This window comes from Neoarius graeffei, chromosome 13 (assembly GCF_027579695.1).
Source record: "Neoarius graeffei isolate fNeoGra1 chromosome 13, fNeoGra1.pri, whole genome shotgun sequence".
Classification (NCBI taxonomy): Eukaryota; Metazoa; Chordata; class Actinopteri; order Siluriformes; family Ariidae; genus Neoarius; species Neoarius graeffei.
In genome coordinates, this window is record NC_083581.1 from 59,167,071 (window position 1) to 59,194,866 (window position 27,796).

The 27,796-nt window shown below is 41.1% G+C and overlaps 1 protein-coding gene across 1 annotated transcript; it reads left to right on the top strand.

Annotated features, from left to right (window-relative positions):
• Positions 1–114: 114 nt before the first annotated feature.
• Positions 115–27,040, top strand: adnpb (activity-dependent neuroprotector homeobox b). The gene is made up of 4 exons (XM_060938200.1): positions 115–219; positions 3,872–3,988; positions 21,307–21,399; positions 23,129–27,040. Exons 2-4 carry the CDS (start codon positions 3,881–3,883, stop codon positions 25,982–25,984), a joined length of 3,057 nt encoding a protein of 1,018 aa, XP_060794183.1. The 5' UTR covers positions 115–219; positions 3,872–3,880; the 3' UTR covers positions 25,985–27,040.
• Positions 27,041–27,796: the final 756 nt, after the last annotated feature.

Here is a 27,796-nt window from a genome sequence, read left to right on the forward strand (position 1 = left end):
GAACTGAGTACTGAGGCACTGTATACATCCGATTCTCGGCGGGGGTAGATACCCAATGCAGAATTGACGCATCGGACTTTGTCCAATCACGTTCCAGCAAAGGGCGCCCCCTATGGATATTTTGCGTGCTATTGCTCACGGGGGGTTGTTTACTGCGATATCACTGGGAAAAATACCCGGCGCGAAGACACCCGGCTTTTTGAAGTCTGCGAATTCCAGGTAAGCTAAAGAGGGCACTCGTGAACAGGTAAAGTGATAATTAAAACGCCTGCTCGCATTTCGACTCCGCCGCCATCGTGATTTTTCCCCCCTTCTATCATAATCAAACACATATGTCACTTCCGCCCTCTTTCACACGCCATTTTGAACGGAACATGTTAAGGATAGGGATGCATTGTTAAAGGAAATGCCGCCAGTGCATTAATTACTGTAATTTAGGTTAATGTAGACTAGCTTGATAGGTGTGCTTATTATTATTATTATTTTTTTTTAAATCGGCAAAGTTTTTTCCGTCGCCGTTTCAGCAGCCTTTCTAGATGAGTTGCAGTAAATCCCCGCCAGCCGAACAAGCAGAGGCAGACAGCTCTGGGGTCGGATAGTGGGCAGGAGTCGAGCTCCCTCTTTCGGTGTGGTGTGTCCGCCTCGGCATCGCTTAGTCCGGAGAGCCGGCTGCAGGAGGAGGAGGAGGGAGAGCGCCGCTCGGGCTTTGTCTCTCAGTAATTGTGCTAGTCTGAAGCGACTACCTCAGTGGGAAGCCGAGTCCGAGCCAGGTAAAAGTGTGTGCTGTCAAAGTCGGGGAGGGTCGATACTTCTCGAACTGCTTTGTTTGTGTGTCTGACTAGCTGCTCGGCTAACTAGTAAAAATGAATTTAGTCAAGAAAAGACGGCTAACAGAGCGACGAGGTTGCTAGCTAGCTAGCTAGCTAGCGACAATTACAGTAGTTGCTAGCTAGCTAGCTAGCTAGCTAACTAGCTAGCAAGCGACAAGAATTCTGCGAGTCTCTCTCTCTCTGCTGAGAGAGGACAGGATGGATAAAACGCGGTTTTGAATGAAATAGAACAGATAACTAGGGTATATGATTTGGTTATACTCACTCATAGATATATTTTAGCCGGCAAGCTAGAAAGCTGTAGTAGCCGGTGAGAGATGGTCATCCATATAAACCCCTGAAACAAACACAAGGAGGGAGGAAGGCTCGAGAATCATGAGCTAATGGAGCTAGCCGGCTGATTTATGCACACTTTGCTGTCACTGTTTTTGTCTCCTAAATAAATAACATGGCTTAAAATAAATACTAGTTCGAGACAAGTGGTAATTTAGTCACCTGCTGTCATTTCTGGACGTCCACTGCACTTCAAATCTACAATTTAACAACTTTAAATACTGTTCTGTGATGGCTGCATGCCTCATTTATTCATCACCATACACATCACTATTTGTGTGACATCGCTTTATTATTATTATTATTATTATTATTATTATTTTTTGTTGTTGTTGCCTCTTTTGGGTATTAATCATAAGTGTCAATGTGTAAATCATTGAATCTGGGTAATTTGACCGTCTATTAGTTTGTCTGAAATATCCATAGATATTTGGTGTCTTTTCCAAGTTTGATCTCAGTCTAGTATTCTGACCAAAAGTTCATTGTAAAGCAGTAATTTTATATAATCAGATTAAAAACGACTGACTGACTGACTGACTTTTGGCTTGAGCTGATGCACAAGTGTTTCCAAGTTCACTTTGGCTTGACTGTGATGTACTGAAACAGCTTTAGAAGGAAATGTGGAGGTGTTTGCGGCACTGTGGGTGAGAGAGAGGTGTGTAAAAGTTTGATCTTGATTCAGAAGTGACCAAGGTGGACTGAGTTTTTGGATGTTTGTCTGTCTGTATTGATGTCTTTTTGTTTGTTTGTTCGTTCCTCCCCTCCCCTTAACCAGATCACCTATTTTGGTAGGATATTATTCCGGATCACCTGCACTAAGATGGCCAAGCTGAAAATAACCCCCACCCAAAATCCACTGCAGACATTTGCACCGTGTCTCAGCTGCTGCCTCAATAGGAGGCGCCATTCTGTGATTGCAGTTCAGGAGGCAGCACAAAAAGAAAGCAGAAAAGGGGCAGGCAGAGTGGGGAGAGGCTTATATAACAGGCAGGGCAGAGCTGTTCTCTAGCGCCATCTGCTTTGGATGAGAGAAGGTTGGTGACGAGGAGGCTTTTTTTTTTTTTTGGTTAGAGACAGAGCTGAGCTTGAAGTCAGTACTGTGGTACAGCGGTGATGGTCAGAGGAGCATCCAGTGCGGTCACTGGGTTTCGGTTAAAGGGTGAGTTCAGTGTCTGAACGTAGGCATATGTATATCTTAACTCCTCACGATAGAAACTGCCTCGGACTACTTTGTTTGTGGGGAAAGACCAGGCAGAGGTAGGAAGAAAACTAAGTGCAGGATGCACAGTTTCCAGAGAAACCATGTATGGAACCAAAGTCCTTCATCAGCTGTGCATCAAAGTGGTTTATGAGGTGCAGGTGAAGTCAGCACCCAACTGTTTCAACTCCAAACTAGTTCTTGAGCCGATGAAGCACTTGCCTTGTACGGGCTTTTTGTTCAGATATGTACTGTTTTTCTGTGCTGCTGGGCTAAACTTGGCATGGGGTGAGGATGTCTCCAGAATAAATCACGTTTCATTATAGTATACATCCCTCTCTGATAGCAGTATTGCAAATGACGACAATAAAGAAACAAGCCTGAATATAGATGGTAGGGGGACAAATTGAAAGAAAAACCAGCATAAGTTGCCAGAACTGGTTCTGTGCACTTTGACATAGATTGTACAAGTGTCTCGTACTGTGCTGGACCCAGGTTCTCTCAGGTGGTGCTTTGGTGGTGGTGTGCGCTGTCTTAACACATTTATCCAAACTCTACTATAGGTGTTCAGTCGACTTTAAAGGTCCTAGCATGTGACTTGCATCATTTTCATACCCATTAATCAAATCCGAGACCACTCGTGTCCTGTAGATAGGGGGTGGATAAGACCACTCCCTTTTCAGAGTAGAAATGTTTCATCAAAGGATTTAAAGTTTTAGAAGATACAGCCAGAGTGAATCTTCAGATCATCAGACTGAGTAGTGCAAAGGTTTAGACATCACATTGACACTTGAACATCCAGCGTCTTTGTGTAATTTGAATTGTTGGCATATTTGGTACTATGCTATGAGACTTTAGTGTATAAGTATTTTAAAATGTCCCTTTTTTCTGCATTCCCATGTGTCCAACCTCAGTTTTTGTCATTGAGAGTCAAACGAGATATTTAGTTATCAAAACAAACTGAATACAGCGGCCCTGATTTTATTTCTGTATGCTTGCTGATCAGAGATTTTAAAATGTGGTATGTGTATTTGTCGTCTTTTAAGCCTGAGGTTCTTGTGCGTATCCAAACATGGTTCGGGTTTTAACAAAGAAAAAGGTTTTCTGTAACTACTGACAAAATATTGTTGCACTTAAAAGGGGAAAGTTAATATGCAAATACTCCTCACGGTTTTTGCATGTGGCAAGAATTGCATTCAAAGTTCTGATAAAATGCAAAGTTTACCTGTTACTTGAGTGTATATATGTGACTTTAACATTTTAAAGAAATTATATAATTTGAACGTCTAAGACCTGTTATTGAAGGTTGATGCTGACATGTAAGGTGATGTAGTCACAGAGCTCCGCAGTCAAACCCAAAGCTTACAGCCGTTAATGGTATTGTAGAAACATTAGGGTCATACTGTGACTGACTGTGCCAGTCCTGTTGCGATATCTTGCTGTTTAATCTTGCAGAGTGTCAGTTTTAAACATGTATTTTAATTTTTTGCTCTTGTTTGTAATTCTTTAGGTGGGCAGCATGTTCCAGCTCCCAGTTAACAACCTTGGCAGTTTGAGGAAAGCCAGGAAAAATGTAAAGAAAGTATTGGGGGATATTGGCTTGGAGTTTTGCAAGGAACACGTTGAAGTAAGTATTGCTGTCACCATTAAACAATTTCTTTCATTCATAGGTTCTGTTAACATGTTGCTACAGTACCTATCAACTTCTGCTCATGTGGCGTGCACAGATGAGGAAAGACTTATTTAATATTGGATTAAAACACATGCAAAACAATGCTATCACATTTAACTAGCTCATCAGTGTAGACATTGACATAGATCAGTTGTGTATTGGGGGTGACGTTTTTACAATTACACTGCATCCCCGCTATAACGAACTCCTTAGGAGATGTCCAAATGGTTCTTTCTACTAAAAAGTTTGTAATACTGAAATGGACCCAATTGTTGCACCAAATGCTCATGTTGTACGCAAAATTTTAGGCACATTCTCTATCGCGAATTTCTCCTTCCAGGTCATTATTGCAGTTCATTAACTGAGTTAAAGGATCACGAATGGAGGCAATGATTTCTTCATCTGTAATGGAAAGAACAGAGATTACCAGTGTATCGTTGTCAGTGTCCACCCACTGACTCACTGTGTTTTTTCCAAATCTTCACCATACAGTTCAATCATGTGTTGCAAATCACCGATAATGCAATCCATGTCGTGCCACAGGACCGGGCAGGTGGTATAAAAATGCCACCATGCTTTAACTAGGTGCTAAGTTTAGTGGTATCAACGGTCGTTTTATCGATCCTTTAATCACAGTTCTCGATAATTGTTAGTGATCAACACCGAAGCTAGGCTAGTTAAGCCTTTGTTTATGGCATTAACACGCATTGTTAGATTGCCTGCGGACGTGATTACTTATTGTTCGTCTCTGGTGGGAAGAGGAACACATGGGTCAGTAAGCAGGCAAACGATGGCTGTAATTGCAGGAAGAGTGTTTATTTACAAACAGGCAGGCAAACGGTTCAAAAACGTAAGACAAAGGTAGGGCTGGGAAATGGGCAATGGTCAGGTGAGGCACAAACAGAATGGTGGAGGCAAAGATGAAAGGTAGAGTCCAAATATGAAAGTCAAAAACAGAAAGGCAATATACAGATGCAAGGCTTGGTGCCATGAGACATTAGGTACAGCATGTATGCTTTGCAAAGTCAGTGTGTTTAGAGTCTCCTTATAAGTGCACGCTGTGGTTGCATGCTACTCTGGAACAGGTGCATGGTAATGAGTCCTAATGGTGCTACGTGCGTGGACGTGGTGATTTTTTTTTGGGGGGGGGTGTTGTCGTCGTCGTTGTAACCCCCCCGTCACTAAATGTGAACTTGGTTTATTGTATGCAAAAGTTTGTAGTAAGAATTCGTTATAGCGGGTTTGCAGTGTACTTCATATGCCGCTTTTCCACTACAAACGCGGCTGAGCCGTGCCGTGCTGAGTCGAGCTGAGCGGGGCTGTTGGAGTTGCATTTCGACTACAACCGCGCTGAACCGTGCTGGCTGGAAGTGGGTGGACACATTGTGTGGAGTTAGCGAAAGTGGGTGGACGTCACGTGATGTCGTTAAGCAGCGCAAACAGTGACATCAGTGACCGTGGCGGAACAAGTCAGAGCCGGGCCGGGGGCGGGGCAAATGACCTGGCCCTTTATTAAAGCTTATCATAACATCATTTTAGGCTACAAAATGTCCGCAACTGCGGTGTTTACCAATTTCAACACTACCGGGTGCAACTATGTTATTTAGTACATCAAGTCCTTCAAACGAACATGTAACTCAGAAACAAAAAACATTAGGATACTGTACATGGCTCATAATAAAACATCAATAGCCTATACTGCGCACATTATTTGAAGGGCATACGAATGAGCGCTCAGAGGTTGCAACGGTGACAGGAAGAGTCAGAAATAAAAGGAGGGCGGTGCAAACCTCACTGAATGCACTGTGTTTACCAATTTCAACACTACGGGGTGCAACTATGTTATTTTGTACATTAAGTCCTTCAAACGAACATGTAACTCAGAAACAAAAAAACATTAGGCGACATACTGTACATGGCTCATAATAAAACATCAATAGCCTACTGCGCGCATTATTTGAAGGGCATACGACGAGCCTTGCGCTCCGCGAACTCGTCCACGATGCTCTGTATGTCACTGATTCAGTGAGCTTTTAAGCGGTAGTCTCACGACCCGAATAGTAAACAATAAACATGGAGGACATGGAGTCGTTAGTGTTGCTGGTCTTGGTGCTGTGGCTTGTTGTCACCGACAACGCGGACAGATACTGGCAAGAGCGTATAGATGAGGCGAGGCGCATAAGGCTTCAGAAATTCTCGTAATTCGTAATTATTCTTCTTCCGGGTTTGCAGTGTTTACAGATCCCAGCGTGCTCGCGGGGCGTGTGTGGGCATGTGAGGACACTCCTCCTCACCAATCAGTGCACAGGGGAGTGTCTGCTCACGCCCCCAGCCTCACTCGGCACGGCTTGGCTCGCTTCAGCCCCACTCCAAAACGGTGCGAGTTTTAGGGGCTAAGCAGGGCTGAATCGAGCTGAGTCGTGCTGGTTTTTGGTAGTCGAAACGCGAGCCGTGTCGGGCTGAAGTGAGCTGAAGCGAGCTGAAGTGAGCTGAAAAAGGGTAGTGGAAAAGGGCCAATAGATAAGTATTTATTTCTGTGATATTTTATTTATATTTTTTAAAGTGTACTGAGTGTTTAATTGGTGTAATTCACATGATGGTGACTTGAATAAGACCATGTGACGTAGGCAGATTTAAAATCATTTCATCTTGTCATCTTGAGATGAGTTCAAATCCTGACAATGCATATAGTCTCACCTCTGTTAATTCTAGCAGCACTAGCCAATCATCATGGCTGTCTGTGAGCTCATGCAAACACGAGGGCAGATAGTATACAGAACTCTAATAGTACTTTCCTGTAAGTGCATTACATTGTCGTGGGATGCAGCATGAGCACTAGTTAGAAAGGGCACGGTTGGCTGCCTTCATGGCTCTTGGAGGAAGCGTGTGCGATGAAGCTGTTGTATGATGGCAGCCAGCTGGCTGGTGGGTTGGAGTTGACCAAGACTAAATTAGGGAGAAAATTGGAGAAAAATCACTTAAGCGCCCAAAGTTTGTAAGTAGGTCTAGAATGTTTGGGAGAAAATATGTAATTTAAAAGTGCTCCATTCCAGATCAGGGAAGGTGTGAAAATTCATAAAATCTGGGAAACCTCATTTAAAAAAAATAAAAAACTTTTTTTTTTTTCCTCCCCTCAGTCAATAGAAGTTCCAGAATTGCAAAGTTTCTTGAAAATGTTGTCTATAGTTCATGTATAACAACAAAAGACCCCTGTGTTTCAACTCCTCTGCCATGGCCATGCTTGCATCTGTTAGTTCGTCTCTGTCCTTTTCCTTTATCTACCTGCACCTGTAACGCTTCTTCCTCTGACCCATTTGGAGGCGGCACATTTATATCCTTGTAGGGCTCAGATGTGTTTGTAGAAATACCGTTGCCTAGCTAGTAGAAGTCCAAGTAAGGGAAGTGTGACTGGATAACCACCTGGATCATTTCTTTGGGTACAAAAAGGTGACGGCACGATGTTCTATCACGCCTGATCTGGCATGTGCGGCTGGGGGGGGGAGTTAATTGAGCTGTAGGAAACAATACAGAAAGATTATAGTAACTGCCCATAAGACATGAAAACGTGAGTTACCTTTTGAAGCTTTCTCTCACTCGACTTGGTCAACGTCACTGACATCAGCAGCTTTGCACTTTCCAGGACGGTCATGAAATCGGTCTTTTTTTTTATTTTTTTTGGGCAGTCAAAGTCGTCCTTGAGTTCCTCTTTGCTATTGATTATCAGTTATAATATCCTTTTCCCAGGGTTATGCAAATAAATCATTCAAATTTGTACTATCGTTGCAATTTAAGTTGAAGATCATTGCGAGTTCTCCTGCCATGGTTCATACAGCAGCGCTGCTATGCATCACCTATAAGAAGGCTTCTGATTGTCTGCATTGCTTTTTGCATACAGTTTGCAACATAAAACCAATCAATCTTTTTATAGATCATGCATAGCAGCAAGCAGATTAAATCCCATAATACTAACTGTTTACGGAAAGATTTGGTTTTTTTTAATATATATCTCAATCATACATGCAGTGGTATGCAAAAGTTTGGGCACCTTTACTGAAAATATCTGTTACTGTGAATAGTTAAGTGAGCAGAAGATGAACTGATCACCAAAAGGCATAAAGGTAAAGATGACACATTTCAGCGTTTTCTGCAAGATTTGTGTATTATTTTTGTTTTGTACAATTGGAGAGTGAAAAAAAGAAAAGGAACACCATGCAAAAGTTTGGGCACCCCAATACATTTGAGTTCTCAGGTAACTTTTACCAAGGTTCCAGACCTTAATTAGCTTCTTGAGCTGTGGCTTGTTCAAATTCTTCGTTAGGAAAGGTCAGATGATGCACATTTCAAAGCTGGATAAATTCTCTGACTCCTCAAACTTGTCCCTAAAATCAACAGCCATGGGCTCCTCTAAGAAACTCCCTCACATTCAGAATAATAAAATAATTGATGCTCACAAAGCAGGAGAAGGCTACAAGAACATAGCAAAGTGTTTTCAGGTAGCCGTTTCCTCAGATTGTAATGTTAAGAAATGGCAGTTAACAGAAACAGTGGAGATCAAGGTGAGGTCTGGAAGATGAAGAAAACTTTCTGAAAGAACTGCTCGTTGGATTGCTAGAAAGGCAAATAAAAAAAAAAAACGTTTGACTGCAAAAGACCTTCAGAAAGATTCAGCAGACCCTGGAGTGGTGGTGCACTGTTCTACTATGCAGCGACACCTGAACAAATATGACCTTCATGGGAGAGTCATCAGAAGAAAACCTTTCCTGCATCCTAGCCACAAAATTCAGCATCTGAAGTTTGCAAATGAACATCTAAGCAAGGCTGATGCATTTTGAAAACAAGTCCTGTGGACTGATGAAATCAAAATAGAACTTTTTGGCCACAATGTTCAAAGGTATGTTTGGAGAAAAAAGGGTGCCAAATTCCAGGAAAAGAACACCTCTCCAACTCTGAAGCATGGGTGTGGATCGATCATGCTTTGGGGTTGTGTTGCAGCCAGTGGCACAGGGCACATTTCATTGGTCGAGGGAAGCATGGATTCGAATAAATACCAGCAAACTCTGGAAGCAAACATCACACCATCTGTAAAAAAAAAAAAAGTTGAAGTTAAAAAGAGGATGGGTCCTACAATAAGATGATGATCCAAAACACACCTCAAAACCTACAATGGAATACCTCAAGAGGCACAAGCTGAAGGTTTTGCCCTGGCCCTCACAGTCCCCTGACGTAAACACCATTGAAAATCTGTGGATAGATCTCGAAAGAGCAGTGCATGCAAGACAGCCCAGGAAACTTGTAGAACTGGAAGCCTTTTGCAAGGACGAATGTGTGAAAATCCCCCAGGTAAGAACTGAAAGATTATTAGCTGGCTACAAAAAGTGTTTACAAGCTGTGATACTTGCCAAAGTGGGTGTTACTAGGTACTAACCATGCAGGGTGCCCAAACTTTTGCTTCTGGCCCTTTTCCTTTTTCTGTCATTTTGAAAATGTAAAAGATGAAAATAAGTTTTTGCTTAAAATATAAAGGGAATGAGTCATCTTTAACTTTATGCCTTTTGGAGATCATTTCATCCTCAACTTGCTTAACTGTTCACAGTAACAGCAATTTTGACCAGGGGTGCCCAAACTTTTGCATACCACTGTGTGTATGTACACACAACTTTGTCTACTTGTTGAAATTGCATCAAATGTGGAATCTAGTAAATGGGAAATCTCAACTGTATTTTGAGATCAGACATATGAGGGCTTATCCTCAGAAATGCATGATCAGCGGTACAAAGTTTGAAGGGTGGGGTTGGCTGGCCTTTTTTTTTTTTTGTGCACTCCTGCCTTTTTACAAACTTCTACCAAGAGTGAATGCCTCATCCCAATAAAAGCATGTTTTAAAGGTCATCAGGTCGGAATTTCTGCAAAATTCTTTCAAAACCTGAAAGTGTAAGGGGGGAAAAACCCTAAATTTGACTATTTTAACCCACATAATGCATTTCCCCGTTTATCTCAATCATTACTTGCAACTTCTGACTGGTTGTGATTGGGTGGGTGGTAAGGCCAAAAAAAAAAAAAGTGTGTTTCCGGTAACCCGACCGATCAAGAATTTCCACGTCGAAATTGCCGACCGTAAAGTTTTTATTACAAATTTCCCTTGATATTTTAGTGTAAGCGGTGTTAGTTTGTCTCAATTTTTTGTTTCAACGCATTCAAGTTGTGAAAGAAACGATAAAAAGTAAAATGTTTCGCCACTTCTATCAGCCCTCCTCCATAAACATGGAAGCGCACTTGTATACTGAAGGAGGAAGGGAAAACTGAGCCGAGGCGCCATTTTGAATCCTCATTCAAGGCTGTAATGCAAATTGCTTCCTCTTCAGTATACAAGTGCACTTCCATGGCAGGGAAAAACACTACATTTTGCCGCCTATGTAGTCCCCTATTTATACAAATAGGAGTCATTCAGAATTCAGCCATGTTTTTGCTCGGTGTTTTTGCTCGACCCAAGTTTACAGTAGGCTAGGCTAGGCCGTCTGCTTTTAATGGAAGTAGCCTAGCCTAGGACGTTATTTTCATGTTATTTCTTGATAAGGTGTTTTCACATTATTACATGAAAATATCATGAAATAACGTGGTTATTACATGATAAATATATTGTAAAAACGTGATAACTTTGTTAACAATATCTTTTCACGTAATTACTTGATTCTAAGCCAATTTTTTTGTGTGGCAGCAATACGCTTCCGTAGATCATAACTCAAACTCTCTTGATATTTATTTTTTTTATTCGTTTAAAGATTTAAAACACTTTTATTTTATTATGATGTGTGGTATAAAGGATTCTGTGCCAAAATACTATTTTGTAAGATGTTTACTTGTTAATTTTTTCGAACAAAATAAAAAAAAATTAAGAAGAAAAAAAAACTTTTTCCTACCTACCGACCTTTATTTTAGTATTGCATGTTACCTGAAACACACTTTTTTTTTTTTTTTTTTTTTTTTTTTGGCCTAAGCTTTTTAAGTTAGTCAGAAAAAGTGGTTCACATTAATAATGTGAAGTGAACTTTCAGTGGAAATGTGACAATTCATGCTGAACCACTAATTTTTAGCTGTTGAAGCAAGATAATGGCCAACCTTATCCTTTCTGAGGTGTGTGGTGTTTTTTTTTTTTTTTTTTTTTGGGGGGGGGGGGGGGGGGGTGTTTGGCCCTATTAATGATCTGAATAGTGTATTGTGGTAAGCCCTTTTTTTTTTTTTTAATTAAATTTCTTTCTCTGGAACTCTGCCCATTTATTCTTCACTCACTCTCTTACTGTCTGTTATTTATATGGTTATGTATTTTTCCAATGTAAAGATCCTATGCCATGTTCTTTAAGGGTTATTGCATTCGTCACTTTTCAGTCGTCAGCATCAAAGCTTTGCTACTTTTTTTTATGGAGTTGAATATTCATTCTCCTGTGGGTTGGGTTTTTTTTTTTAAACTTTGAATTGACTAAAGACCAAAGGAAAATGTGTTCTGTATTAAATATAGGGTTGGGCATCATCTGAATTTTATCTTTCCTTTATTCTGCTTATTGGTCCCGTTTCTCATCAGTTCCCTGTTTCAATTCCAAAGTGGTTTTAAAAAAAAAAGTCAGCTGTTTAGATCAGGGGTGTTAAATTCAAATTTTGCCTGGGCCAGCATTTTTGAGAGACCCACATTGAAGTATGCGTGTGAGATTTTTAGATGTGTTATTTAATATAGTCAACTAACACCAATAACTTCAGCTCTGAAATTCGAACAGGATGTTTGTAGAAAATTAACTAACAGAAGTGATTAAAGTGGATAACGTCTTAATGTCTCTGATTATAAAGAAGCGTTTGGTTTTTTTTTTTTTCTTTTGAAATGAATACATTCTATTGTGTAATATTTTATTGGATACCTGCTGGCTTAATAAGAAACAGGATTAGCTAATTGGCATCTAATCTAAAAAAAAAATCTTAATTTCCCTGAGGGAGCCCTCCCAAAGGGATCAGTAAAGTTTTATCTAATCTAATCTGTAAACATTTTTCTTATTTCTGTTTGCAAGTTGCTCGTTAGATAGCTACGCTACAAGCAAATACTGAAGTGAGAGTCGGAGAAGGAGCCTGCTGGAGTTTACTGCAAAAGAAAAATGGATCAGGATTTATGATATTTTAATTTTCCCTGATATTCACCTGCTATTTTAATCATTTTCAGTGAAATTGTCAAAGTATTTTAACGTTATTGAGAGAGAGAACAATTAATAAAGATTCTTTGAAAGTGCATTGTGCCTTAAATTATGAAGTAACAAATGTATATCGCAGCCAAGTTTTAATAATTCATTCCACGATTTAACTAATTAGGAAAACGTGGCCTGTATAAATTATATGGAAATAAGTGTTTTACTGGGAAATGCACCAATTGTATTTTTTATGTGCTACATCCAGGACATGGACATAACTGTGACAAAACCATGAGACAAATCTGTCACTCATGAGGAAATTGATGAATTTTGATGAATTTGGGTAGCCTAGTAAACTAGACCAACCCGCCTAGCGGCCAAAAATATTTTTGCCTAGCGAGTGGGTCTAGCCTCGCACCATATAAACAAAAACACCCCGGGCATCAAATCGTGCCCGCCAATCACAACGCAAGGTTTTTGTTTGGATTCTTTGCGCGGGCTTTTGCAGGAGTGACGACAAAGCTGCGCGACGCTGGAGAAAGCACAGCAGGAAAGATGGCTTCGGGCTAGTGAACAGCATGCGTTTGACTCCACTTTGGAATCAGTTTTAGAAGAATTAGACTTGGAGTTTTCGTTGAAACATGAGCAGGAAGAGGCTCTCCGCTCATTCCTTTTCAAGAAGGACGTTTTCGCTGTTTTGCCGACCGGCTATGGCAAAAGTCTGATCTACCAGCTGACTCCACTCGTAGCCAAAAGGATGGGGCTAGTTTGTGCAGTACGAAGAATTAATAAACAGCTTTGAAACATTACTTTTTGATTGTTTCTTATTTTCCCGTTATCTTAAATTCAAGGGAAATTATTTCACCAAACACCACTAAATAAAAACTCTCAAAAACAGTTTAAGCAAACCCTTGAAAAACACTTGGAAAAAAAATGAGTGTATGTGGTACAGACTCCAAACTTGTGGTCATTATCTCCAAACTTCTTAATATCTAGAACCTGTTTATTAATTAATACGCATTTTGAAAAATTATTTATTTCAAGGCCTCCCCCACTGCTTTCTGTCGCTCTGACTACGTCACAGTCACTGTTGCGCTGATTGGTCAGAGCGTTGGCCTATACGCACAGAGACAGTTTGAAAGACAGCGGTTTGTTCCTCCCACCCCCTTCGGAAATGTCTACGGATCGAGGCCAGACTAAATATTCACATTTAGCCTGGCTTGCCAGGCTAAAATTTGGGTACTTTTTGTGTCTATATAATAAAAAGAAAATAACATGTTTGTTTGAAGATATGAAATTTATCTTCCCGTATTGAAAGACTCGCATTTTTCCTACGAAATGCATCACGGATCTGAGTGAAAAATTTAAATAACATTTGGCTGGCTTTGAGTGGTATATCGGATATATTCCATTCAGCTAGCATGATATGAGTCAAAGACGAGTTGAGTATCATGCTAGCTGAATGGAATATATCTGATGTACCATGAAAAAAAGCCAACCAATATTTATTATTATACATTTGATGGAACAATTGTAGATTTTACAAAAAGTTAAGAACGGGGGGGTAACTTGCCAATATTGAATGCTGATTCTGATTGACTGTAAGTCAGTGTTCTGTCAATCCAGTGTACATGTACAAAGTCAAAGTTCTAACAATAAAAATGGTACAAGTCCAAAAAGCCTGAACAACCCAAGTTTATATACAAGCTATGTACAGGTTGACAGTTCAAGTTCAGAGTTACTTTTGGTCGTAGTTAATTGTTACATCGCAGTTGTTTGAGACAAAAGGGCTTTGCTGAGTGAAGTCCTCTTGTGAAAGTCTCCATCGCTTTTCCTCACTTCCAAGTAGAACTTGGACAATATTTCAACTATTGCTCTCTTTTCCAGTTTTTCCATGTCCGTTGGTATGTTTTTCTCTTGTAAATGTGTGAAGAATATCCAGGGAAGTTTTGGTTGCCTTTCGGGTGTTCAACGCATCGTTCTCTTTCAAAATTTTCTCTAAATCTTCCTCTTTTAATGAAGCAAGCCTCGCGGCCATGTTTGTGTACAAACTGTCAGTCACTCGCTAGCACAGAAGTTTTACATCTCCAGCGTGTCTCTCTCTTCCAGTTTTTCGATGTCCGTTGGTCTGTTTTTTCTCAAGAATATCCAGTGAAGGTTTTTGTAGCCTTTCGGGTGTTCAACTTTTTTTTTTTTAAAGTTTTCAGTTTTTGTTTAGTGCTTAAACCAAGCACTGAATTAACCCCTTTTTCTCTCTCTCCCGGCTGACGAAGAAATGATTGCGCGCATGTGCAACACAAAAGTTTGGTCATTGGATCTTCACATGAGCTCCGATGTGTGACGTTGTGTTGTCTTGACAACGTGCAATATTATAACAATATTGCATGCTCATTCTCCATTGGGTAGAGTGGTGTAATACATGGAGGATAAGCGATATAACAGTATTGCATGCCATCAATAAACTTGCTAGAAGGGACTAGAATACATGTTTTTATTCCATGGAAAGTGGCCCGTATGTATAATAATTCCCAATATTTCATTCAGGTGATGTCACTCTCGGTGTTTTCCTGATGACTAGACACGTTGTCAAAATGGCAAACTGGTTCAGAATTAAAATTCTTTTTATGAACTTGCGTGGGTGGTGGGGTTTTTTTAGGGTTTTTTTTTTTCTTTTTTTTTCCCCCTCTGTGTGCCATGATTAGGACTCTCTAAGCACAAGTGAAGCTCATCTGTGCTGTACAATGGCAGTTGCTACACTACATATGTGCTGTGAATTCTGAATCATATGAAAACATTGAGCAGTAGTGTTCAGTACACTGTTTCAATATTATTCTTCACCCCAAGTTCACATAGGCCAAATGAAACGAGGCTGCAGCTTGGATAACGTAACTTTTGACCGTTCACAGCAGTTCATCTTTCACACTGTTGTCATTAGCCAAGCGTTCTAGCTTGTATCTCAACAAATGGACACTCTGATGCATGATGTAATCACGTAGATGGGTCCTTGCAGATATGTAGCTTTTGGTGGGGTTTACATTAGACCGTATCAGCGGATCATCAGATTAACGTTTTTAAAACGATTAGTGTGCACACAGCAACGCCAATACACGATTCACGTGCACATAGCAACACCAATACATGGATACGCTCGGCTCCGCAGGCATCCTGCACTCCAAATCACTCCGCCCTGAACAGCGAGTGCCCTCTGGAGGGTGCGCACTCCGGCCCTGCGCAGCTCACAGAGCGCGCGAGTATAGCGCACGAGCAGTGATTTGGGACTGAGCCGCTGTGTGTGTGTGTGATCTCAGTGCATGTCGGGCACGCGCGTCACTTACCACTTGCAAGTGGAAGGATGGCAAGCCTAAAGACAATCATAACTACACAATGGGAAGTATTTGCATCAGTATTTGCAGTATTTTCATACTTTTATACTCTTTAATGAAAGGTGATACAAGGCGGAAGTCCGCGCCGTTTTTCAGCAGTCGCGTCACATGACCAACGCCAGCGAATCAGGAAGGTGGATGTCACAGTGACTTTGTCCAATGACGACGCCAACTAGAGCTCAGCACAACGTATCCGCGTATTCTCAATGTTTACACAGCACCGGACCAGACACGATCTGGATTGAATACGTGGACCCTGGCGGATTCCCGTTTCCCGGCGTTTCCAGGCGTTTTAATGTAAACGGACAGTCCATCCGCGAAGAAAACGAGACAGATACGGTCTAATGTAAACTTGGCCTTTGTTTGTAAAGGGTTCTTGCAGATTTGAAATTGTTCTCAGTTCTAATTTGAAACCGAATTTCGGTTCCCAAAACTAATTAAATATACACTACACTGCTAACTTGCCCTCGGTGAAGTTTATCATAGTTGACCAGCATGCGGTCACATACAATCATGAATTCCACTTGAGCCTCCAGTGTATGGAGGATGTAGAGGGCCAAATTAAGAATATATCTATCATCAAGTGAGTTAAGATATCCTTCAGTAAATAAATACATCAAGATTGATCAATAAGTGTTTTTATTTAAAGCCTGTCAATACACTTTCATACAAGTAGTTTTACTGTTGGTTATAATTAGCCTTTATGAGAAGCTATAATTAAAAATAATTTCTACTAGCGCTTGTGGTTGTTTACCACCAACTGCAAAAGAAAGTTAAAAAGTTGTTTTTTGTGCGTGAGCATGAAATTGTATCCAGCAGCAGTGTTCCAGCTAGCTTTCCAATGAATATTGCGGGCAGTTTTTCATGCAAATTGGGCTATTTTGTGCGCGTTGCTATCAACAAAGAATCTGTTATGCAAAATTTAACCATACTGGGCAATTTTGCAAGGTATTTTATTTTTGTAAAATAAATTAAGTAAATCTGCAAGTTTAATCAATCAGTTTAATAAAATGCTTCATCATAGTATTATTAATACTGTATTGAGTTACAAACACGTATTAAAAGTGACATTATCGGAGTTGACCAATTCTAACAAAACCATTTTAAGTGATTTTGGTCTCTGCAGCAGTTTTACACAATATATACATTCAGGAATAAACAGAGAAATTTCTATTTGTCAGATTTATAAAAATAATGTTGGTAAATATAGAATGTATAGGCACTGCCTAAAATTGGAGCTCCTGATGAGTGTATAAGCCAAATATTTGCAAGGGTGCAAACTCAACCTGAATAGACTAATAAAAATTATAATAAATAAGCTTCAATAATCTAGTTTCTCCACAAGACTTGAAAGTTAAAGTGCATATTCTGTACCAATTTATTTTATTTTTGTATATATGAAAGTCTGTCCCTTTACACACTCCTCCAGAAGGGTAATTTTGCACAAGGCCATCTGTCTACAGCAGAAAAAAATAAATAAATAAAACACGTCTGGAAAAATCCCAAGGGAGTCTGGAGCCAGATTCGTGACGTCACCTGCGGAAGCGCCAGCAGGCTGCGCGAGCTTTGCATGGTTTCAGTGCACAGCCTGTGTAGACCAAGCGCTCCCATTTTCTCTCTCATTGTCCGGTCTTTTGGAAAACGATGAGTACTAATCCCATCAAGATTGGTGTTGCTACACCCTTCTACGATACATCTGTTAACCATTTTAATAATTACGTGATAACGTTGAAGAAATTTGCAGAAAACCACCAGGTCGTTTTCTCATAAACAAACCAGCGCCGACGTAGGATTCAGAGGGAGGCGTCCCACAGATGACGTCACGAAAATCAGTGTTTGCTGGGAAATCCAAATGCCAAGTTTTTTCAGAGGCGGACCAATTCGCCTCAAATGGCTTGATTTCAACTGAATTTTTCTGGTTTTGCGCAAGGTAAAAAAAAAATTGCAGAGAATGCAGAATGTTACAGATATTTGACCAAAGTTTAATATAAAATAGGAGAATTGCATCGATCTTGCTCCTGAATTTACCCGCTACATGCACTTTAAGCTTGAATAAGCGTAATTCATTTGCAGGCATTGAGAAATCTCGCATTGCAGTTTCAAAGGATAAAAGTGATAACTCACCATTTTGTTGTGACTTTTCCTCAAGCAGTTCCAAAATGGTTATGGACTTTTTATTCTGTTGTATCGTTGTGAGTGTAAGAAAGCAAGATACCAGAAGTATTTTAGTACCAAGCTTACAAATATTAAAAACAAAAAGTAGCAGAAACACTCAAAACTAATTGTTAGTGACCTGGATGCATGCGTGTGTCAGGGAGTCCCGCCAAAACCACAGGGTTTCGAGTTTTGTTTTGTTTTTTTTCTTTTTCCCCCTCCCCACCTAGTCTGGTTAACACCAGACCATATCACAAGTGAAATATGGTCTGGAATCCACCTATTGAATTTCTCGTAGGGGAGGTGTGGTTTACGATTGTCAACGGCCATTTATTGGACGTTGCGAATGTCTGTCTATCATTTGGCGTATACGTAGCCCATGGCCAATCATGGTAGTTGTACCCGGTGACGTAGTTAGAGCGACGAAGAGGCGAAGAAGAGAAGGAAAGAGAAAGAGAAGGCAAAACAAAAATAGGAAAACAATGGCACCGAATGATTACTGCTCTAAACTATTCAGAACAGTGTCTAAAGCTTGATCGAAAGTTTGGTTCGTATCGCTCGCCGCCATGTTAAATGTGATCCGTAAACAGTCCCAAATAAACTACAAGCTTCCGTTTGTCGAGTAGTACGCGTCACCGTCTTTCCACCCCTCCCCACTCTCTGATTGGCTCCCTAACTCAGGCGAGCCTTCAGACCATAGTTTCCATGCTGTCTTTTCAGATCGGAACGACTGTGCAAAGCAGCATGGGATTTCCCAGGCTACTCCCCACCAGCATATTGTCTTGGAAATTTGTGAAGGAAAAACTGACTCTGCTGTGAATATTTTACACGTTTTTTTTTTTTTGAAAAAGTAAATTAAAAATGAGTGCTGGGTTAAAATCCATCTATCTTATCTTATGTAAATAATACAAATTTCGTTGTCCGATGGTTGTGTTTGAGAGATGTTGCCTTGCACTCACAATCTGGTTCCCTACGGTCACAGAAGCCATCAAAAAGGTCGATGCGTTACCATATTCTCTTCGGTATGCGCGCTCTGCTAATAAAACAAAATGTTTGACAGAGCATTACTATGTCCCATGCTGATAGTGTGCTGCGATTGGGTAACATGCGTTACTTCCACTGAAAGTCGACAATGTTCATTAGTACTTGTTGGGGCACGCTTTGTTTCTATGGCGGACTGTGTCAAGGACGCTTTTATGAGCAGGGTGCGTACAAATTTGGGCATGGTGTTGGTATTTGAGGGCAGGATGATGGTGCCTTGGTAAAATAAACTGGCTAGAGTACTGAGCAGTGTTTTAAATGGTTAAAGTAATGAGATGGCCAAGTCGCTGGACTGCGATTGAGAGAATCATGATCACTACTGTATTGTAAAAAGGTTGGCAGGCTGTATTTTTGTCCCTTTTTTTTTTTTCCTAATACTCTTTACTTACTGACATATGGGCACATTGAAATGCCAACACTACAATTTCTGAGCTTATTTTTGCTTTCTGCAAGTGCTATGCTGCCAGAAATACACTAACACATCATGCAACACTCATGACTCACATGTTAAAACAAAAAAATATTGTGGAGGCTCTGTCATTCCTACACATTTCTTTAACACCAGCACTGTTGACACTGGGAGACACTGATGTGTTCTGACACTCCCACACTGTTCTGATCGGCTGTTTAGCTTTGGCTTATAACGAAATTATAGAAAAATGTACATATTTACTGATCATGGATGCAAACGGCGCGCCTTTTAGCAGATGCCGCCTTTTTCACGGCTGTCTGGGGGACTTGTGTGAATCGCGCAGATCCGATGAGGTTTTTTTTGGGGGGGGGCGTTGGAGCGTCTGATTATAATTTCATCAAAGTAAATTCTGTATTAAAATTACTAAATAAGCAAATGCCAATTGGCTGCGCGCCATTATCTGCTGCTGGCTGCACTTCACTGCATGCGCAAGGATTTCCATCAGTCCAACGTAAGTTACGTAATTGGCTTTACATGTGCAGCTTTTTGATTTACGGTTTTCTTCTCATACTTCCTATGTTTCATGGATTGTAACGGCATTTGCTTATTTAGTAATTTTAATACAGAATTTACTTTGTTGAAATTATAATCAGACACTCCAACCCCCCCCCCCCCCCCCCCCCCAAAAAAAAAAACCTCATCGGATCTGCGCGATTCACACAAGTCCCCCAGACAGCCGTGAAAAAGGCAGCATCCGCCAAAAGGCGCGCCGTTTGCATCCATGCTGATTCTCCCATTGAAAATTGGTATCGATTGACATTTCACCTTCAATTTTTAAGCATTTTAAACCATTATGGCAGTTTTCTAATGAAATGTATGCCATTCACATCTGCCATTGCCTATCAAAATAAAGTAATACCCTCTTTGTGCTCTGTAGGCCTTTTATTTCTAAGTAGGGCCTACTAGTGTTTTTATATAAAAGAATATAAATGATTATTTTGATTTAATATTCACAGCTTTCAAGGCTAGCCTTGAAAAAACCGAGAGCAACATCCAATAAACAATTCCAGTTAATTGAATTGAAATTGACACTCAGGTTTCTGGCTTTTTAAAATCTCATTCCGACCACTAAGATCTCAATATTTTTCATCAAAACCACAGTAATATTCTAAAATGGTTATTTACATGAATCCGTTTGATTTGAGCAAATAAGTAGGTAAAGCTATGAAAATTCACTTCAGAGTCTTCTGTGAATCATAACATCAGAACTAGCAGATTGAAAATTTTTGCTGAATACTTCATCAGAAAACATGAGAGCTAGAGAACATCCCTGTAAAGGTTATCTCCTTGATATTCACAAGTAATCCAGTCAGAAACCAATCAGGAGAGAGAGAGAGAGAGCACCTGACCACTTTCCCGTGCCTCAAAAAGCACCGGCAGTTTCCTGACGTCATGCGAGCAGAGTTTTTACTCTGTTGTACCAACTTCAACCTGTCGTTACTCCCAAAGTACTGAACAGATCATAACAGGATAAGTTTCTTTGGAAAGCAGAGATAAGCTTTTTAATGATGGTATTCACGATAGAAAATGTTCGAGTGACCTATTTGGAAACTTAAATGAGCATCTGCATGCACAGTTTTCACACCACGGCCAACGAGCGTCTGATATGCCTATTGAAGGTTTCATGTTTCAACATGCAAAAGAGGGGTGGGCTTCCTTTAGTTTGTGTTGTAATTGGACAGTACGACACAGAGCTACGTTTCACGTTTACCAAACAGAGCAGCCACCAGACTGCTTGGACAAGTCTTATGCAGACACCCTCATTCTGAAAATAATCACCCAGCAATAACCATAATCGTGTCAAACCATACTGCAAGATAGCCAGACTGCATATCCTAGATTTGTAGACCATCCAAAGTGGTATAAAGACACCTCCTCTTGCAGCTTTAATACTGTAGTCTGTAGAATTAGGTAGCCTAATGGTAATTTCTTACAAGTGCCCATTCCATACACTATTACATGAATACTTTGTATTTTGTCCAGATGTAAGAAAAACTCTTTCCAAAAATAGAAACGCTGAGTTTAGTTCCCCCCCCCTCTTTCCATTTTCCACTGCAGGACTATAAAGACTTTGTGCCCAATGAGTTCTATGTGAAGAACACCACATGGGATGATGTGTGTATGTGGGATCCTTCTCTTACAAAAACACAAGTGAGTATAGCTACTTTGTTCTGCAGACTCGAGAAGCAGCAGCCAAATGCTTAATTACAGTGGTGCTTGAAAGTTTGTGAACCCTTTAGAATTTTCTATATTTCTGCATAAATATGACCTAAAACATCAGATTTTCACACAAGTCCTAAAATTAAATAAAGAGAACTGTTAAACAAATGAGACAAAAATATTATACTTGGTCATTTATTTATTGAGGAAAATGATCCAGTGTTACACATCTGTGAGTGGCAAAAGTATGTGAACCTTTGCTTTCAGTATCTGGTGTGACCTTGTGCAGCAATAACTGCAACTAAACGTTTGCGGTAACTGTTGATCAGTCCTGCACACCGGCTTGGAGGAATTTTAGCCCATTCCTCTGTACAGAACAGCTTCAGCTCTGGGATATTGGTGGGTTTCCTCACATGAACTGCTCGCTTCAGGTCCTTCCATAACATTTTCGATTGGATTAAGGTCAGGACTTTGACTTGGCCGTTCCAAAACATTAACTTTTATTCTTCTTTAACCATTCTTTGGTAGAACGACTTGTGTGCTTACAGTCGTTGTCTTGCTGCATGACCCACCTTCTCTTGAGATCCAGTTCATGGACAGATGTCCTGACATTTTCCTTTAGAATTCGCTGGTATAATTCAGAATTCATTGTTCCATCAACGATGGCAAGCTGCCCTGGCCCAGATGCATCAAAACAGGCCCAAACCATGATACTACCACCACTATGTTTCACAGATGGGATAAGGTTCTAATGCTGGAATGCAGTGCTTTCCTTTCTCCAAACATAACACTTCTCATTTAAACCAAAAAGTTCTATTTTGGTCTCATCCGTCCACAAAACATTTTTCCAATAGCCTTCTGGCTTGTTACGTGATCTTTAGCAAACTGCGGACGAGCAGCAATGTTCTTTTTGGAGAGCAGTGGCTTTCTCCTTGCAACCCTGCCATGCACACCATTGTTGTTCAGTGTTCTCCTGATGGTGGACTCATGAACATTAGCCAATGTGAGAGAGGCCTTCAGTTGCTTAGAAGTTACCCTGGGGTCCTTTGTGACCTCGCTGACTATTGCACGCCTTGCTCTTGGAGTGATCATTGTTGGTCAACCACTCCTGGGGAGGGTAACAATGGTCTTGAATGTCCTCCATTTGTACACAATCTGTCTGATTGTGGATTGGTGGAGTCCAAACTCTCTAGAGATGGTTTTGTAACCTTTTCCAGCCTGATGAGCATCAACAACGCTTTTTCTGAGGTCCTCAGAAATCTCCTTTGTTTGTGCCATGATACACTTCCACAAACATATGTTGTGAAGATCAGACTTTGATAGATCCCTGTTCTTTAAATAAAACAGGTTGCCCACTAACACCTGATTGTCATCCCATTGATTTGAAAACACCTGACTCTAATTTCACCTTCAAATTAACTGCTAATCCTAGAGGTTCACATACTTTTGCCACTCACAGATATGTAATATTGGATCATTTTCCTCAATAAATAAATGACCAAGTATAATATTTTTGTCATTTGTTTAACTGGGTTCCCTTTATCTACTTTTAGGACTTGTGTGAAAATCTGATGATGTTTTAGGCCATATTTATGCAGAAATATAGAAAATTCTAAAGGGTTCACAAACTTTCAAGCACCACTGTACATCGTCAGTTGGTTTTTTTTTTTTGGTTTTTTTTTAATAAATATTAATAATGTTTCCATTCTTGTTCTTTTAGGACTACCGGTCAAAGCCATTCTGTTGTTCAGACTGCCCATTTTCTTCTAAGTTCTTTTCTGCTTATAAGAGCCACTTCCGTAATGTCCACAGTGAGGATTTTGAGAATCGTATCCTCCTTAACTGCCCATATTGCACTTACAATGGGAACAAGAAGACCCTGGAGACACACATCAGACTCTTTCACATACCAAACAATGCGGTGCGCCAGAGGACTGGGGGTCTCCAAGGTGCAATAGTAGGTCTGAAGGATGGTAATCGCCTGGACAAGCCTCGAGACAGCGTGGAGCAGGCAGTATACTACTGTAAGAAATGCACTTATAGGGACCCACTATACAATGTGGTGCGCAAACATATTTATCGGGAACACTTCCAACATGTTGCTGCTCCATATTTGGCTAAACCTGGTGAGAAGACCGCTACTACGAATGGATCAACCGCTGGTTCTGATACAGGCAAAGGTAGCATTACAGATTCTAATAGCCCTGCAGGTGTTAGTAACAGCTCAGCCATCCACTGCAAGCGCTGCCTTTTTGTGCCCCGTACTTATGAGGCACTAGTGCAGCACGTCATCGAGGACCATGAGCGCATTGGTTACCAAGTTACTGCCATGATTGGCCATACAAATGTTGTGGTACCTCGTGCCAAGCCTGTTATAATGGTGGCCCCTAAATCCCATGGAGACAAAAGTGTCCCGACTGCTACGCCCAAGGGCACTTTGGGGACATCCGGGCTGCGGCCATTGTCTACACAGCAGTTAGGTCGTATTGTAATTCCTAAAGGGAGTTTGAACTCCAGTCGGCTCTTGTCAGGTGTTAATTTGAAGTCTGGTACCTTTGGCTTGAAATCTGGCACTCAGGCAGTGTCCATTGGGGGACAGCAAGTGCGCATCGCTTTGCCAGGCAGTGCACAACTTTCAGCAACCCACCATTCCCAAACATCCAGACCTCAACTTTCGTCTAATAGTCTACGCAGTCCAATTTCTGCATCAACATCTGCTTCTTCTGTTCTTAAGATTCCTCCACTGACCTCACGAATACAGGCAGCTGCTGCTAGCGTAACATCAGCTACTTCCAGGAAAGGCATCTCTGTCCTGGGCACCTCTTACACACAGAAATGGAAGATCTGCACAATCTGCAATGAGCTGTTTCCAGAAAACGTGTACAGTTCTCATTTTGAGAAGGAACACAAAGCTGAAAAAGTGCCAGCGGTTGCCAACTACATCATGAAGATCCACAACTTCACCAGTAAATGCTTGTATTGCAACCGCTACCTGCCTAGCGACACGCTACTCAACCATATGCTAATCCACGGTTTATCATGTCCACACTGCAGGGCTACTTTTAACGATGTGGAGAAGATGGTTGTACACATGCGAGGGTCACATCCCAATGAGTCTGTTGGGCTACGCACCGATTCCCCACTGACTTTTGATCTCACCCTTCAACAGGGAAACCCCAAGAACGTCCAACTGATTGTCACCACTTATAATATGCGGGATGCTCCTGAGGAGTCTGTGGCATTCCATGCCCAAAACAAATCTTCACCCACCATACAGGGAAATAAGCCTCCAAATTCACGCTTCCCAAAGATGCCTACTGAGACTCCAGATGCAACAGTTGTTAAGAGTGGACCACAGACAGCTGTTCCCTATAAGAGAGATGTCGGCAAGACCCTTTGTCCACTCTGCTTCTCCATTCTGAAGGGCCCTATCTCTGATTCCCTTGCACACCACTTGAGGGAGAGACATCAGGTCATCCAGACAGTACATCCAGTGGAGAAAAAGCTCACCTACAAGTGCATACATTGCCTTGGTGTCTACACCAGTAACATGACGGCCTCTACGATCACTTTGCATCTAGTGCACTGCCGGGGCGTAGGCAAAACTCAAAACGGCCAGGACAGCAGGTCTTCTGCAACTTCTCGGCTCGTCAAGGCTCAGGGAGCTTCCTTAAAACGGGCCAGCTTTCAAAACGATGGCGAAACTGACCCAAAGAAACGCAAAGTAGGGCCAGAAGACTACAATCAGTCAGGCCCACTTGCCTTAGTTGAGCAAAAAGAGGAACCTGTTGTATTGGCCTTAAACCCAAAGGGCCACGAGAATGAGTCCTATGAGGCTCGCAAGGCTTTTCTCACCCAATACTTTAACAAGCAGCCATACCCCACTCGCCGAGAAGTGGACAAGCTAGCGTCCAGTCTTTGGCTGTGGAAATCTGATGTTTCGAGCCATTTTGCGAATCGAAGAAGGAAGTGTGTCCGTGATTGTGAAAAACAGAAAGTTAGCGTTTTGCTTGGATTCGGAATGCACCATGTCATGCAGTTACAGCATGTGATGGACTTTGACGCCGAGTGTTACTTTGAAACCCATGAAAGCGAGCAAAAAAGTCGGACCTCTAGGGATTTCGTAGGCAGATCTGCCGATGCAATTAGACGACTTAAGCAACAAGCTATTACTAACGGTGATGTCCAGCAGCATGGGGTGCCAGCTAGATCTACTGCCAATACCTCACCGCACTCTAACGGTCAAAAGGTCACCCGAGGGTACAGTTGCAATGAGTCAGTCAAGACACTTTTAAAACCTGGGGGACTTATAAATTCAGAGCCCATCTCTGTGGACTCGGACAGTGATGACGAGAGAGATCTCAAGGAAGCACAACATACGGACTCCAAGTGGAACAGCCAGGTAGTTAGTGAGGTAAAAACCGAAGAGAATACAAGTGACTCTTGCCCAGAGGATTCTCTCAATGGTGAAAACGGTTACGGGTCATTAGACCAGCTGCAAAAAAGAGAAAGGCCCAAAGAAGAGGGTCAGTCTGGACAATCAGGTGCCTTGGCAAGCGACAGGTCTGATATTTAAATACAGTTTAAAAAAAAAAAAATGCTAATGCAAAGAGTTCACGTGTTTCCCAGACCTCAGCAGTGCTGCCTCACTTGAACTTGTGGACCATGCGTACGGGCAGCGAGATGGGATACTTGCATAAACTTTCCGAAGCCATTTTAAAGGCAAAAAGTCAGACTTTTGATAATGTAGAGATGAGTGTTAAATTAGATTACTGAAATGGAGGCAAGAAGGAGCTTTTCCTCAGGCTAGGGAAAGATAACACTTAAAATGCCCCAGTCAGTAGAATATGTTTTGCCTTTACTTTGTTTCTTTGAAAGTTTCACAAAATACTTAATGTACGTCTAGCCACTGTTATGTGGCTGGATGAGTGTTTATTAGAATTACAGGTATTCCTGAATTTCATGTAATCATATAGCTAGTGTATATTTGTACAGTCTTTTAGTTATGTCTAAGATGATGTTGGTGTATGTGTGCTCAGATTTGCTAATCATTTTGTGCTCACTCTAGATGGTCATATGTTATACATTGGTTCACTTGATGGATGTGGCATTTGGTGGCTGTTCAACATGGTTATTTTTAAAACAAACTATAGCAGTTTGCTAAGTAATATATCTATATATCAGAAGCAAATAAAATAACCTCTTGCTTTTTTTTTTTTTTAATCTTTTCTGTTTATAACGGAGGTATTCCTTTTTTTGGTGTTTGCCATGACATACCCTTTAGTCCACTGTTAGAGAAGTTTGCCCTGATACAATTTCTGTCCTGAGGTCAGAGCAAAGAGCAGTCTGAGTGACCTCCATTGCGTTGTGCTTTGTGTTTTAATTGTGCCCAGTTTCAGCCTCTGCAGAACAGTGCTCATTTTCTCGCATCCCTTAGTAGTTCAACTTTTTTTGATTGCTTCCATACATGGACTCTGGATTCTGCCTGTGGTGCACAAAGAGCCTTCACCATCAACCTGACTTTATCTGTATGTTTTAATTTGTGACCTGCAATTTGTTTGTTTGTACGTTTTGGTTTGTTTAATTCACATAAAGCATTTCTGAATAATAAAGTGCTGTATTGTGCTTCTCATAGTGGTTCTAACCCTGCCCTCCTTCTGCAATTTAACATCTCAGGCCTTTCCAAAACAAAAACTCCATTTCCGGCAGCATGGGATGTCGGATCTTATGCCAACACCTCACCACACTCTATTGGTCTACTCTGGGCTTCGTTTGCAATGAGGGTGAAAACTTAAGGGACTCTGAGCCCATCTTTGTGGGTATCTGAAGCACGCTCTGCTTGCAAATGTGGTGTTTGTCATCCTGTCTACTTGACTCCTGACAAAAGTTGTCAGTGGTAACCTGAACATTTCATATTGAAAGGATTTGGTGCCTTGATATTTAACAGTATTCCATGTACTTTGTTTTAACTGGGTATGGCTATCGAGGCTGGATATATACACCTTAAAGGAACAGTCCACCGTATTTCCATAATGAAATATGCTCTTATCTGAATTGAGACGAGCTGCTCCGTACCTATCCGAGCTTTGTGCGACCTCCCAGTCAGTCAGACGCAGTCAGACGCGCTGTCACTCCTGTTAGCAATGTAGCTAGGCTCAGTATGGCCAACGGTATTTTTTGGGGCTGTAGTTAGATGCGACCAAACTCTTCCGCGTTTTTCCTGTTTACATAGGTTTATATGACCAGTGATATGAAACAAGTTCAGTTACACAAATTGAAACGTAGCGATTTTCTATGCTATGGAAAGTCCGCACTATAATGACAGGCGTACTAACACCTTCTGCGCGCTTCGACAGCGCATTGATACGGAGCTCAGATATCAATGCGC